The 14,518-nt window shown below is 40.5% G+C and overlaps 1 protein-coding gene across 8 annotated transcripts in view; it reads right to left on the reverse strand.

The window, feature by feature from the left end:
• Positions 1 to 14,200, reverse strand: part of PRDM5 (PR/SET domain 5) — a 238,818-nt gene extending 224,618 nt beyond the window's left edge. For 6 of the 8 annotated variants that reach the window (XM_054554414.2, XM_063723623.1, XM_054554413.2 and 3 more), the window contains exon 1: positions 13,629 to 14,200. In XM_054554414.2, the coding sequence (XP_054410389.1) occupies positions 13,629 to 13,721 (93 nt within the window). In that variant the 5' untranslated portion in view covers positions 13,722 to 14,200. The remainder of the gene's footprint in view (positions 1 to 13,628) is intronic. The other 2 variants (XM_054554419.2, XM_002815097.6) reach the window with 2 other exon arrangements.
• Between the last annotated feature and the right edge of the window lie 318 nt (positions 14,201 to 14,518).

Genomic DNA, 14,518 nt, shown 5'->3' on the forward strand with positions numbered 1-14,518 from the left:
ATCCTCTCATGCCTCACTAGTCCCCTCATGCTAAAATGGGCATTCAACACCACACTTAAACACAACAGCCCCAAAGAGGCTTTCTTTACAAAGTAATCACTTCTCTCCTCCAGATGGGACCTAACCAGGATTTGATGGCAGGTAGGAAAAGCTCCACAAGAACAGGGGAGAAGAGTTAACACTTACTGAACTACCACGTGCCACACTCCAAATAATCCTATGTGGGAGTTTCCCCATTTAACAACTAAGAAAATTGAGCCTCGGAATTTAAATAGCTTGCTTGATTAAGGTCAATCAGGTGGCGATGATTAGACATCAGTATCAGGAACCAGTGGTTTATTCTGAGTGGAGCGCTCAGGCAACATCCACTTCACCAAGCCAACACTCAAAACCCTGACAGACAGCTGCATGGTCCACTGCTGAGGCCACCTGATGCCACCTCCTCAGCTTTCCATTGACTACAATTTAGCAATGACCTGGGCCATGCAATTGCCCAATGTACACACTCAATACATTGACTACTGAATTGAAGAAACCGTGAGCTAATGTTAAAGCCAATCTAGAAAACAGACCAAAAAGTAAGGTGTGTTTTCTGTAATAAATGTGAGGGTTAAATATGAATGAATGTGTTTCCATTTTCAGTCCACTCTGTCATGTATTTAGCCTTTATCAACTATTACAGAAAGTAGTAATAATCTAAGTACACACTTTCCAAAGTAACTGATCTATCCAAACCAATCACTTCCTCTTTGCAGTACAAATTTGGAGGGGGAAAAAAAAAGTGAATCTATCAATTCAGCAGTGTTCAGAGGACTAAAGAGGAAAGAATAGAAACTCAAATAAATGCAATGGGATGGGGGTGGGGGGTAGGGGGAAGCCTGCTTGGATGCAGGCCTAGTAAGATTATTAAAGGACTTAAAGCTTTGAAAATTCAGATAAGCAGAATGCTGATTTTAAAGCTTCGCCATTAATAGAAAACAATCACTCTCTATCATAAACTCAAACCACCAAATTATAATAAATAGTGGTTTTTAGCTTTAAGAAATGTATTTTGTACCTCAACCTAGCACATTCACACATACACAGAAACACACATCTATAAAACTGAGATACTTAATATTTCAGGAATATCCTTCAAAGAAAAGACAAAAAAACCCTGTGATACTGTATAAATTTCTTCATATTTTCTACTCTGTGTTACTTCATATGTTTAAAAAAAAGAGTTTTGACCTGCTAAATTAATTACAGAACTCATTGATGGGCTGCGATTCACAGCTTGAAAAACACTGACATAAAAACACTGATAAGGGAGGTAAATTAGCTTTCTATCTTCGATGACATTTCTTCAAAGTACCTTACTGGGTCTATTAGAAAGAGTTCATCAAATAAACTTGAGTTTTCATGGCTGCAAGATTATAAAAATATAAATAGCCAACTCTCAATTATCCATACTACTGTGGTGAGAAACAACGCAGATATTGAAAACCTAATTTATATTTGGCTGTAGATGAAGATTTTATACTGAGTAGACCCACTCTTAGGAAGCCTTCCCCTAGGGATTCCAGCACCAGCTACCCAATCCTTCTCTCTCTCTTTGTTCACTGTTATCTCTATCATACAAACAGTACTTTCTTAAAACTGTGATTACAATTTTATTTTTATTCACTAACCACATTTCCTATAGAGATTCTAACTTCAGTATAAGCCTCTTCTACCTCAATGGACTTCAGATCTGCTTGGGCAGCACATCTATGAAAGGGAAGTTTGGGGCACATACCCCATACATATATAATTCTTTTTCTTTTAGTGGAATTATATGAAATTGCCAATATTTGACCACTTTTGACCTACAAAATGAAAGTTTTTCATATGATTCATCATAAATGAAGTACATACACGTGCTTTAGTAAATTAAGCATCTAGGAGGAGGTTCAAAATTAATGACAGGAAGGAAACCCGTATTTCGAACACTCTTCTTGAAAACTTCAAAAATTTCTGGCTGACTTCCTGATATCATTGGTTTTACTTTTTGTAATAAACTTGCTGAAGATTTCACACTAGCAGATAGGAAAACTGTCCGCTTTTCCATTTTCTTGCTGTCCATTTGTGCCTGCATTATTGGTATTACCTTTGATCTGTGATTTGTTTGCAAGAACTTTCCTAGACTTCTTCGCTTCTATCTCAAGAGTCATCACCTCAAACACAAGTTAGGCAGCAGGGCAACACAACACGATACCCAACAATAAACACGTAAATAATACATTAGAGAGTAGCCAGGAGGTAAGGTGGAAAGCGCATGCCACCTAAAAACTTTTCCACTCCAATTGAATGTTGCTGTATCACCATGTGGACCCAATGTTGCCAGATATATACATGATTTTTAGAGAAGTTAATAATTCAAATTTGTGTGTGATATCACTGATTTTTTACATTGGCAATGAATTTCAAGAATTCCAAGAATTCAACACTTTGTACAAGTCAAATAAAATGTGACTTCAAGATAAATTCAGCCTGTACACACCAAACTATCTGAGTCAAACTCACTTCTCAGACTGATCCAATGTCCAGCCCATAATGGAGCATCTTTGTTTTTATTCAAACTGTTTCTGAATAAAGCAGATAATTAATCCATTCAATCTTCTATTCACTGGACTAGACAGTAACTTTTAATAAACAAAAACTGTGTGACTGCAAAAATGTGGGCCATTTTCTCTCATTTTGCTGAATGTTATTAGTAAGAAGTTAAAAACAAGATTCACTGCAGATACCTCTCTCAGAATTGTGGGGAAAAGCACTATCTTCTAAGCCTCAGTTTCCTTATCTACAAAACCTAGGGATTTAGATTAGTTGATTCTAAGATTTCTTCCAGCTTTTAAATTCCAACAGAAAGAGCTTCCACAGACCAAATTTAGAACAATTTGAGACTCAAAGGGGACAAGAGGATAACTGATTGAAACACATTAACAAATTCATAACTCCATACTGTCAGTGAGAGAAAAAAGGACATTTTTTTAAAATCTCATTTGCTATCATTAGAGGATAATAAGTTATTACTAAAATTAGTAAAGAAAAGGAATTAAGCATTTTGTCCTGCCTTTTCAATAGTAACCATAGTTCAGGATAACCAGACAGCAGAAATTGATGATGAAAAGCTCTTCTTTACAGGAGAATGCTAACTTATAAATAAAGCGGGAATATTTGAGTTAGCAAATCACCATTTTGAAATCCCTAATAATATTACTGATTTGGCGAGAATTCTCCATGGATACTAAAACTATTAGGCAAAAGGTTGATGGTGAAAAAAAAATATCCATATAGTAGTATCAGCTCACAGATTACTTGCTAAGAACAAAGGGGAAACAGTACATTTACAATAGAAAAAATTACCTTAACCCAATGTTGGCATCAGTAACAGTGGGAAGCCAGATACATTATATGCCCCCTACTATTATGCAGCACGAATAAACCAGCATCACTCCATAATGTATTTTTGCCAGACATATTTATATCTAACTTCCAGACTGCAGGAATTATAGAAGATGGAGAAACAAGTTAAATAAAGCCCCGGGAATGTAATCAGGTAAATCCAGATGTGAGATACTCTACAACTGACAGGATCTCTTCAGAGAGTCACTGTTATTAAAAAGGGGGAGGGAGGGATTAAAGACATATTTAATAGACATAACTAAATGTTATATGTAGTCTTTGATCAGATCCTGGTTCAAAAATATATAGCTATAAAAACATTTTGTAGGCAACTGGAGTAATTTAAATATGGACTAGCATTAGAAGACATTAGGAAATTACTGTTATTTTTGTTGGATTTGCTAAAACGGCATCATGGCTATTTAGGAGAATGTCCTTATGCTGAAGTATTGAGGGGTGAATTGTCACAATGTCTGTAATTTACTTTGAAATAGTTCAGAAATAAAAAATATACATATAGATGAAATAAATACATTAAAGTGAATCAATCTGCAGTTGAGTCATTTATATTTGAAATAATGATGTTTTTCACAGAAGGAGACTGGAGTCCCCACTTAGAACATAATTATGTTTCAATGTTAAACTACTGTGCATGTATGTGCCTTTGCAATACAATTAGACCTTCAATAGTGTATCAAATGTGTTTCTTAAAAGTTCAATGTGAAAAGTAACCAATCTTCCCTCCCTACTGTAGGAACTCTGAGGCAGACTAGTTGCCTCCCTATATCCATTCCCATTAGTACTAGAACACTGATCTTGTTAAGGGTACTAACGTATCCAGGTAAAATACTACATTTATCTCGAAGAGAAGGGAGCAAACAACCTGCGAGCAGAAATCATTGTATGGAACTATCACACAGTTCTTAAATGAAGCTGAGTCAACTAGAAAGTATACCTAATCCTGTTTCTCCCTACCTGGAATATGAGCAAGACAGCTGGGGCTGAAGCAGCCACCTTGAGTCCAAGAGAATTACAAAGACTTCTGCCCTGACATTTTGAGCCACTGAACTAATGGCCACAAACATCTTGTTCCATCTGCCAACTTCCTGTTAGAGGGAGAACAAAAACTTCAAGTTTAATTACTGCGGTTGTCCCTCTTACTCCAGTTGATACAGCAGAGGTCAGGGGAAAGAAATGTAGTGGTGCCTATAATAAAACAGAATTCTTCTTTATGAAATGCATCACTTATGAAATAATACAAAATGGAAATGCAGAGGAGATGTGACAAAAAGAATTGTGGGTATATGGTGACCTGAATGCAACACCTTTCCCCTTCACCCTCAAACCTGTTACTTTCCTCTCTTGAGCAAAACAACTACTACTAGCATCTGTGGGCAAATGGATGCAAGTGAAGCCTTAGGTTCTGGCAGAAATCTGGTGTGAGGTGTTCTCTCCAGTAGACTTAGTAATAAAGTAGAGAACAGCAGAGTAACCAGGGACAAGGACTGAAAACCAGGGAATCCCAAAAAGAATTTGAAAGTCAGAGATGGAGGGGGTCACAGCCCACAATCTTTCCTGCTCTTGATGCCCATGAAAGTACAAGGAGACCAGAAAGCTGACTGACAGGGAACTGACAGCCTATCTGCCAGTGCAAGCCCACTGAAGAGAGACCAATTTGCCTTCTACCACCTGCAGGACTGACGCCACAGAGGACTATTCAATAACAGTCTTGAGCTCCAATGAGTCAACCAAGGGATATAGCCCATACAAAGGAGCAGAGCTGCTAGAAAAAGGAAGACAAGGCAGAAGAATTAGACTTACGCTCTGTCTTCTGCAGCAGACAGAATACCTCAACTAAAGAGAATACCTGAATTACCTAAGAAAATTTAAGGAGATTCAAATACAGCACTCAAAAAAAAAAACTTTTAAAAGTTAAAAACCATTAACTTCCCAATTAAATATCTTTACAGAATGAATTGAAAGACAGAGACAAGAATCAAATTCAAAAAAAAACTCAAGTGAAAACTATGAACAGATAAAAATATGATATTTAGAATCAAATTCAAAAACAAAATCTCAAGTGAAAACCATGACCAGATAAAAATATGATATTTAGAGAATAAATCCAGGAAACCTCACATATAAAAACATAACTCCAGAGTATTTTTTAAAGGGATGAGAAGCGTATTAATCTATTCTCACACTGCTATAAAGAACTTTCCTAAGTCTGGGTAATTTATAAAGGAAAGAGGTTTAATTGGCTCACAGTTCCACATTGCTAGGGAGGCCTCAGGAAACTTAGAATCATGGTGGAAGGCAAAAGAGAAGCAGGCACCTTCTTCCAAGGTCTGCAGGATGGAGTGAGTGCAAGCAGAGGAAATGCTTTGTATCAACTGCATTGTATCAGAAAGACACCTGCACATGTATGTTTATCACAGCCCAATTCACAATCATAAGGAGATGGAATCAACGTAAGTGCCCATCAGCCTATGAGTGGATAAAAGAAAATGTATATATACACAATGGAATACTACTCAGCCATAAAAAATAACAAAATAATGTCTCTGGCAGCAGCTTGGATCTAGCTGGAGGCCATTATTCTAAGTGAAGTAACTCAGGAATGGTAAACCAAATACCATATGTTCTCACTTACAAATGGGAGCTAAGCTGTGGGTACACAAAGGCGTACAGAGTGGTATAATGAACACTGGACACTCAGAAGAGATAGGCTAGGAGGGGTATCCAAACTCCATATTGGATATAATATACGTTACTCAGTGAGGGGTACACCAAAATCTCAAACTTCACCACTGTACAATTCATCCATGTAACCAAAAACCACTTGTACCCCTAAAGCTATTGAAATAAAAAATATATAAAAGTTCAGTTTCCACCAAGAAGGTTAGTAAGAGTATCACTACTATCCTAATAATGAGAACGATAAACTGCAAAATCATAACTTTTCTTAAGGAGAGCACTAGCTTACCTGTGGCCAGTGCCCTCCTCCACCCACCATCCAAACAAGTAAAAAATCAACTAACATTTTAACAACTTGCTAAAGGAGGAATGTGAGACAGAATGAAGGTATAGAACTACAGCAAGCCCCAGACCCAAGAGATGCTCACAGGCATGTTCACATTCTTTTCCAAGGACCTCCCCATGTGAGAGAGGTTTGGGAACAGATGGGAGAACAAAGAGAGACTTCCTCAGTGGTGCTGTCATGCAAGAGCAGAACAGCAGCTGCTGCAAGAATGGCATGACAGTGTACACCTCCCGTCCTGACCTTTTTCTCATATCAGAAGAAAGCCTTCAGCTACCGCAAGAAAAGCAGTAAACTATGTCATCCCCAGGATGACTCCAGTAAAGATCCACCACTGCGGGGAGAAGGGCAGGAAACAGTACAGGCTTAAGCACTTAGACCACAACCATCAAAGGACTCCTGCCACTGGGGAAGGGACAAGAAATGTTCACCCACAAAAGACCAACCACTGACACAAGTTAAAAGATTAGCTCTCCTGGGGAAGAGGAGCAGGCATATTGAGAAAGCCCAACTCCCAGGGCCCAGGCAGAAAAACCCTACATAAGAGGGAGAATGGAACAAGACAACAGAGACTCTTCTCCCATAACCCTCACCATCAGCCCACCCAGCACCAAAAAATAACACAGCGAAGTCCACTGTGGGGAGAAGAACAAGAGCAGGGCAGAAGGGCAGATAAAGGCTGAGAAAATTCATTGCCAGAAGACAAGTGTTATAAGAAATGTTAAATGAAGTTCTTCAGCATTCAGAATATGATACCAGACAGAAACTTAGTTCAAAATAAATAAATGGGCCAGCCATGGTGGTTCACGCCTGTAATCCCAGCACTTTGGGAGGCCGAGGTGGGCAAATCACTTGAGGTCAGGAGTTCGAGATCAGCCTGGCCAACATGGTAAAACCCTGTCTATTAAAAACACAAAAATTAGCCAGGTGTAGTGGTGGGCACCTGTAATCACAGCTACTCAGGAGGCTGAGGCAGGAGAATAGCTGGAGCCTGGGAGGCAAAGGTTGCAGTGAGCTGAGATCGCGCCTCTGCACTTTAGCCTGGATGACAGAGCAAGACTCTATCTCATAAATAAATAAATAAATAGCTAAATGTAATGGTAAAAAGTAGAGGTACATAACAAAGACAATTTGTCTTCATTTTAATTGCTCTAAAAGATCACTGATGATCTAAAGAAACAAGAGTAAAAACGTACTGTAAGATTTATAACATATAACATAAAATGTGTGGCATTTTAAAGAATGGGAAGGAGGAACTGCATTATACAATTGTATCTCACTGACACTTTGACATATCCCCTTGCTGTCTAATAGACATCTCAAAAACAACATGCCTTAAACTGAACCCCTGATCTGCCCTCTTCAAACCTGCTCCACCCACAACCTTCCCCATCTCAGTTGTTGGCTGACAATCCAATCCTTCCAATTCCTCAGGCTAAAATCCTTGGAATCATCCGGAATCCTTCCCATTCTTTCATACTTCACATTCAATCCTATCAGCATGTTCTGTTACCGCACACTACCAAAGTAGCCACTATCTTGGTCTAAACTGCCATCACCTCTCACATGGATTACTGCAGTAGAATCCTAACTCTCCCAGTTTACATACTTGCCCTGTGGCAAACTTTTCTCAACAGAACAGCCAGAGTCATGCTTGACAAACTTACGTCACTCCTTTGTTCAAAACTCTGCAGTGCCCTCTCATTTCACTCAAAGTAAAAGCCAAAGGCTTTGCAGTGGCCTAAAGGGCTCTAAGCAGTGGATCTTCCCCTAACACTCATCCCTTCATTAGCCCTCTGACCTCCTCCTCAACTGCTTGCCCGCTTGCTCATTCCATTCCAGCCACACTGACCTCCTTGTTCTTGGACCACAACAGGCAAACTCCCATCTTAGGTCCTTTACTGTAGCTGCCCCTTCTGCACTTAGAATGCTCTTCCCGTAGATATATGTTTGGCTATTTTCCTACCATCCTTCAAATAATTGCCCAAATCTCTCCTGTTTAGTGAGGATTAACTGACCCATCTAACATTTATAGCATCCCACACACACACATCCATACACCTTTTCTGCCAAGTCAACCATACCTAGCTCTTTTTCTTTTTTTTATAATGCTTATAATATTTAACACAGTATAAAAGTTATCTTATAGGTCTGTTACTTTGGGTCTTCCCTCACTGGACTGCAAGCTCCCCAAGAGCCAGAATATCTATTTTCTTAACTATTGTACCCCAAAGTGAAAAGTACAGGTCTTGGCATATAGAGTGATAAAGATTGTTAAATGAATGTGTAAAACAAGACCTGAATAAATAAAAATTATGGCACATCCATAGCATAGACTGTAGTCAGGCATTTAAAAAAAAAAAAAAAAAAAAAAAAACAGAGCCAAGGTAGATAAAGGAATTTCCAAAGATACCGTTGAATGAAAAATGTGAGATGATGAAGTGAGTTTACTCTTTTCTTTTCGTAAACTCATGTTTTTTTTTTTAAAGTGTGCATGTGTTTGTATATTTGTGGATATAGCATTTTATCAGAATAGAGAAAAAACATTTTTAAGGAAAAGGGTATATGGAATGACCTGAGTTCAAATTTTCATTAATCCACTTATGACTGATATAACCTTCCTCAACATCACCTCTCTCATCTATAAAACAGGGATACTAACAGCCCCCTTGCAGGTTTATTGCAGGACTTCACTAAAAACTGTGTAAAGCATCTAGTGACTGTTGTCTCTGTCACTCGCTTTTCTGCCACTAGTAACCAAAACAGTGCCTAAAAACTGCCATAGTTCAATAAATACTTATTGAATTAATTGTAGCTGCCATTATCACAAAAAATATAGTTTTGGAGAAAATGTTAGAGTAGTTACATAATTTAAAAAATGTTTAATAACACCAGGAAATACAAAGCTGCCTTGAGTCACTGTGGAGAAGTGTGAATGTGTGAACACAGGGAAGAGATAGCATATATGGCAGGCTTCATGATTACTTTTCCTCTGATTATGTTTCCAGATTAGTTATCATCAGCCACCAGGAAATGTAAGCAAACATTGGCTGGCAGATTTTTAGCCCTAGGATACAAAACCATGTTTCTTCAGACAAGTCACCTTCTACACTGATCAACACAACACCTTATCCCACAAAGTCTGGTCTTCCTGTATTAACATTTATGCATGGTGATTTTTCCTCTACAGGCTTTTATTTACTTATCTGTTTCAGCTTTTTTCTTTCTTTGATTTTTTTTTTAACTTTGTAAAATTTGACTTTTGTTTTAAAATCTTACTGTATTTTTACAAACTCACCTTTAAGCCTTTACTTCAGGTATTTTTTTTTTTTTTTACTTAGGATTTTACCTCACCAAATGACCTTAGTACAAATCCCTCAATGAGAATCAAGGTGTGTGCCTTGGTTTGGAAAGGAGGGAGTTGAAACTGTGGAAGGCATAGGAATCTGAGAGGCAACTGTGAGCTGCAAGACTCCCTGCAGCTCTCTGGGCTTCAGTGTTCTCACCTGTAAAATGAGGATGTTCCGATTAGATGATGTCTGTTAACTCAGCCAAAAATTACAAGATATAATTTTAGAAAAGGAGAGGCGGAGACAAGACTTTATTTCTCCTAAAAGGTTACAGCCTGCCAAGTGGCCAGCCCACAGGCATGGAAGCATGCCTCTGGCCAAAGCCCAGAGACAGGCACTTTGAAAGAGGAAGAGCTTTATACTGAACAGTTGGCTCTCTGCACTTCTCTTCCTAGAGAATCTCCTGGCTGGCTCAGCGACTTCAGCTCTCTGCTCAGATGTCATTTCCTCTGAAAAGTCTTCCCTGCTGACCCTCCTAAAGTAGACCCACCCCTCATTTACTCTTTAATGCCTCATCCTGTTTATTTCCTGCAATTAATTTAACACATGCCTCAATCATTTTGGTAATCTTCCATTTTCTACTTGTTTACTGCCTATCTCCCCACATAAGAAAGCAAGCTCCTTGCAGAAAAAGACCTTGTCTGTCTTGCTCACCTGTGTATTCCCAGGGCCTAGTACAATATGAATGATTAAATGACTGAAAGTCAGAGAAGAAAAACCTACAGCCTAAAATATCCAAAGGGAAAGAAAGCTGAGAGCAGTGTATTTCCACCTTAATCTTTCCCTTAAAATCACATAATCTGAGAGCTTGAAATAACCTTTCCACTTTGCAGTTTCAGGTACAATGTCAAAAAACACCACCCACTGGTGGTTAATCATATAAGCAAGCTAGGAAAAAAAATGGTCATGAAACAAAAAAATGTAATGTAGTAAGGTGTTTGCTTAACTTTAAATTTTTATTGGATGTATACTTAATTTATGAGTTTTGCGTAACTAATATTAATTTTAATCTGCATAATACTTTGCAACCTAAAATGCCACATTTTCACTGAAGCATTCAACTGTGCTCTGGAGAAAACACAGCAAGCATTAGACAGGGTCTGGCACACAGCATGCAAAAAGTGTCAATTTCATTATTTTTCCTTATTCTGATTATTAGCAAATCACAATGTGTAAAAGTGTGAATGAACTCAGGTCTCCTTTTTCTTCTCAAAAGCTTTCTAACTGACTCTTTTCCTTTTCTTGAGTTGTCACTATACAGATTTTTATACTGGGAAAAAAAATTAGAGGCAACAGACCAGCAAAAAAGGATAATTGCCAAGGAAAAGTCTAGTAGGACTAAGGTAAAGCCAGGGAATTAGGTGATTCTGCTGCAAAGATACCACCACTCTAGGAAGCACTGCACAAAAAGGGGTCCCACCAGCAAGAAAATCCCATCTCAACCTGGTGAATGTAATGAGGGTGGGATTTCTAGCAAGATTCCCCAACCTCAGTCTGGACTAGATTCTCTGAATTTGAAATCAACAGATGGCTTGAATTGCAAGCACTTTTTAAAACAGGAGTGTTATACAAGCATATGTGTTATAGAAGTGTGGCAAAACATCTGTAATTTCCAACACATGTATTAAAAGTGGTATCTTCCAAAATTTGTTTAGAATAGCAAGCCTAAAAACTTGTAAGTAAGGTCCTTAATGTAGCTGCTGATAAATCTCTCTTCTCAGATCCCTTGATTTATGTCCAGAATTAGGCCTAGTACAAGGTAACTTGGAAAATACCTAAGAACTGAGGGACCGTTTGCCTTCCATAAGCAGGAAAGGGATGCCTTGATACTCAGCTGCAGCCTCACAATTCAGCTAAAGTCTGCTGCTTGGCTTTAGCTTTGTCTTCATCCTTAGATTTTGGAAGGAAAAGGAACTGAAGCTTGCTTTAAGGTCATTTCTGAGATCAACAAACCTGTCCATGACCTTGTGACTGAATATTTTGGGATCATAACTAAACGTCGATAATAGTTTGGATTCATAGCAAACATCTGCATATTAACTTTGAAATATAGGGAAGCATTCTAAATATGATCTGGATGAAAATCTGTACGTGTTTTATATATTAAAGTTAAACTGACCAGGAAAAGATAAGTATTTATCATTGCAATAGTAAAGTGATGCAATAATATATGATGATTTTGGAAGCTGTTCATTTCATTGCATGCCCAAAAATAAAATACAAAGAATCAAATACATGAAAAAAATAAACTGAAATTAATAAAAATCTCAAAAGAAAGTAGGTTGGCCAGCTGTTTCTAAAAATCTATATGGTAATGTAAGGAAACAACAAGGATTATATAATAATTCTAATCTTTGTAGAGTTGTTTGTTATAGTACTCTTCATAACATTAAATAAAATGATTTTTAAGATCTGTGTTTAATTTTTAAGGTAATTAAATTTAAGCCAGAAACCTTTAAGGAAGGTCTGTTTGAGAATTTTTCACATCTTTTAAGAATGAATTAAAAGGAGAATTTCAACTCTGTACAGACGTCATTTGGTGATGGTTGTATTTGGCCTTCAACAAATGTTGATTTTAACATTTGGCCATTTGGCAACTATTCAATACACCTCTAATTCAGATAAAGTATTTATTCCTGTTTTTAACATTTGAACATTCTCCCCAACTCCCATTTGAAAAAATAAATAAGTGGTTTATTTTTTCCAATTTTGCCCTTAAGGATGACTGGAGATCATGTTGCCAATGGAGCCCTTTTCGGAGATTAGTAGCACTTTCTACTACTCTTCACCAGCTCTTTAGGTCAGAGGCAAAGGGGAGGGGGTTATATGCAGATGAAAGGCACCCTAGTGTCTCTGACTGCATCCTCTGAACCTCTTGTTAACATACCTTACTGAACAAGCCTGTTCTTGGCCAAACCTCCATCTTACAAAATATCTACTAAGAAAAGGTGGCGAGGAAGGCTAGGACGACTCTAACAAGTTATAATATTATAAGATCAAATCCAAAGAGCTGGACTGTTCCTGTGGCCTCTCTTCCTAGGCCTTTGCTTTCAACATCCAACACTTCCAGGCCCTTCCTGTAAGAACTGAGCAATGTGCTTCCTCTCATCACATGCCTGTAACTTTCTGGCTGGAGAGATCGAACCGATGTTGGAGACAAATTCAAAAAAAAAGAGAGGAGAAAAAAGGTACAGACACTCAAAGATCATCTGGTTGGCACCTCCCTGAAGGCACATATAACACATTCCAGAAGGAGGGAAGGAAATCCTGGGCGTATGAATGAGATTCTACGGCTTGTGTGGAGCGGCGCTCTGGGCTGCTCCTCCCATCCCCGCATGGAAAGTTAGGCGTTTGTAGCCACATTAATTCATCCTAAAGGAAAAGAGGCGGCAGCCGAGCAGCGTGCGCGCGGGGGAAGACACCCGCCCACGCGTGCCTTAGCCAACGCAAAGACGCAGCTCACACCCGTAACCGAGGAAGAGGGAGGCTCCCGCCGCGCTCACTTCCTGCGGGAGAGAGGAAAGACATCTTGCAGCAGGGAGGCCGGTGGCAGTTCCGCCCCTGGACCGGCCGGCAGCGGAGCGCACCGCGCCGCCACCTACGTGGCGCTGCCTGCTCGGGTGGCGCAGCGAGTAAAGGCCACCCCCGCCGCGCCCCGCGGTTCCCGGCCTTCCCGCGGACGCCTGGCCCGGCCTGGGCGAGCGGCGACCGGGGTGAAGCCCGCCGCGCCCCGGGCCCTGCGGCAGGGCGACTCCGGGAGGCACAGGGCGCGCGAGGTGCAGGGGCGCGCAGGCCGCCGCCGGGTCACCCACCTTTCGCACTCTGCGGGCCGTGTAGAGCCCCATCCCGTCCTGAACCCGGGAGGACTTCAGGGAGAACCTGTCCGGCACGTACATGCCCAGCATTTTCCCGGGCGCGGCGGCCGCTGCCTCTCAACACCGGCGCTTAGCGCCCGGCAGGCGACACATCGAAATTTGGGGGGCCAGGGTAGAGGGGAGAAACCGGCAGGGAAGGAGGAAATGGAGTTTTCCTCCCAGAATCCCCACCTCCCTGCCGATTCCAGGATCCCCCGCGGCTCAGCCCCTCCTCGTCCCGGGTCGGGCTCGGCCCGGATCCGTTCCTGCCATTCCTGCTGCGGGGGCGCTGGGCGCTGCGGGCGCCGGGACGCCGCTCGCTGATTGGCCCGAAGTTGGCGGCTCGGACCCGCGCCCGGGCGCGAAGCCCGGAGCAGGGCTGACCCCAGGGCCTCAAACCCGGAGGCCCGCGAGCTGCGCGGGCCCTCAGCACCCCTAGCCCGGGCGCGGCGGCGTGCGTTCCCGCCTTTGTCCAGCTCTGGGTTTTCCAACCTTGCCCCGCTCAACCATTACTCCCTGTAGGGGAGTCTCGCTTGCTTCTCTTCAGATGCAAAACGAAATGGACCTTCACACAGCTGGGGCATCCTCCAAAACAACTTTATCAAGTTCCTGACTCTGAAAGCCAGCTTATTGCCGACTACTGAGAACGAATCCTGCGGTCTAGGAAATTTCCGTGCTTCTCACATTTGAGTTATGCGTCTTTGCTTCTTTTCACGTTTGTTGCAGAGGCTAGAACTTAATAAGGGATCGCAAAGTATGTTGATTAACGTACGGAAAAATGTGTTGCAAACAATTTAATGTTTTAAGCACTAGAAACTAGATATTTTATGGTAACATAACCTCTGGGA

Source organism: Pongo abelii, chromosome 3 (genome assembly GCF_028885655.2).
Source record: "Pongo abelii isolate AG06213 chromosome 3, NHGRI_mPonAbe1-v2.0_pri, whole genome shotgun sequence".
NCBI classification, from domain to species: domain Eukaryota; kingdom Metazoa; phylum Chordata; class Mammalia; order Primates; family Hominidae; genus Pongo; species Pongo abelii.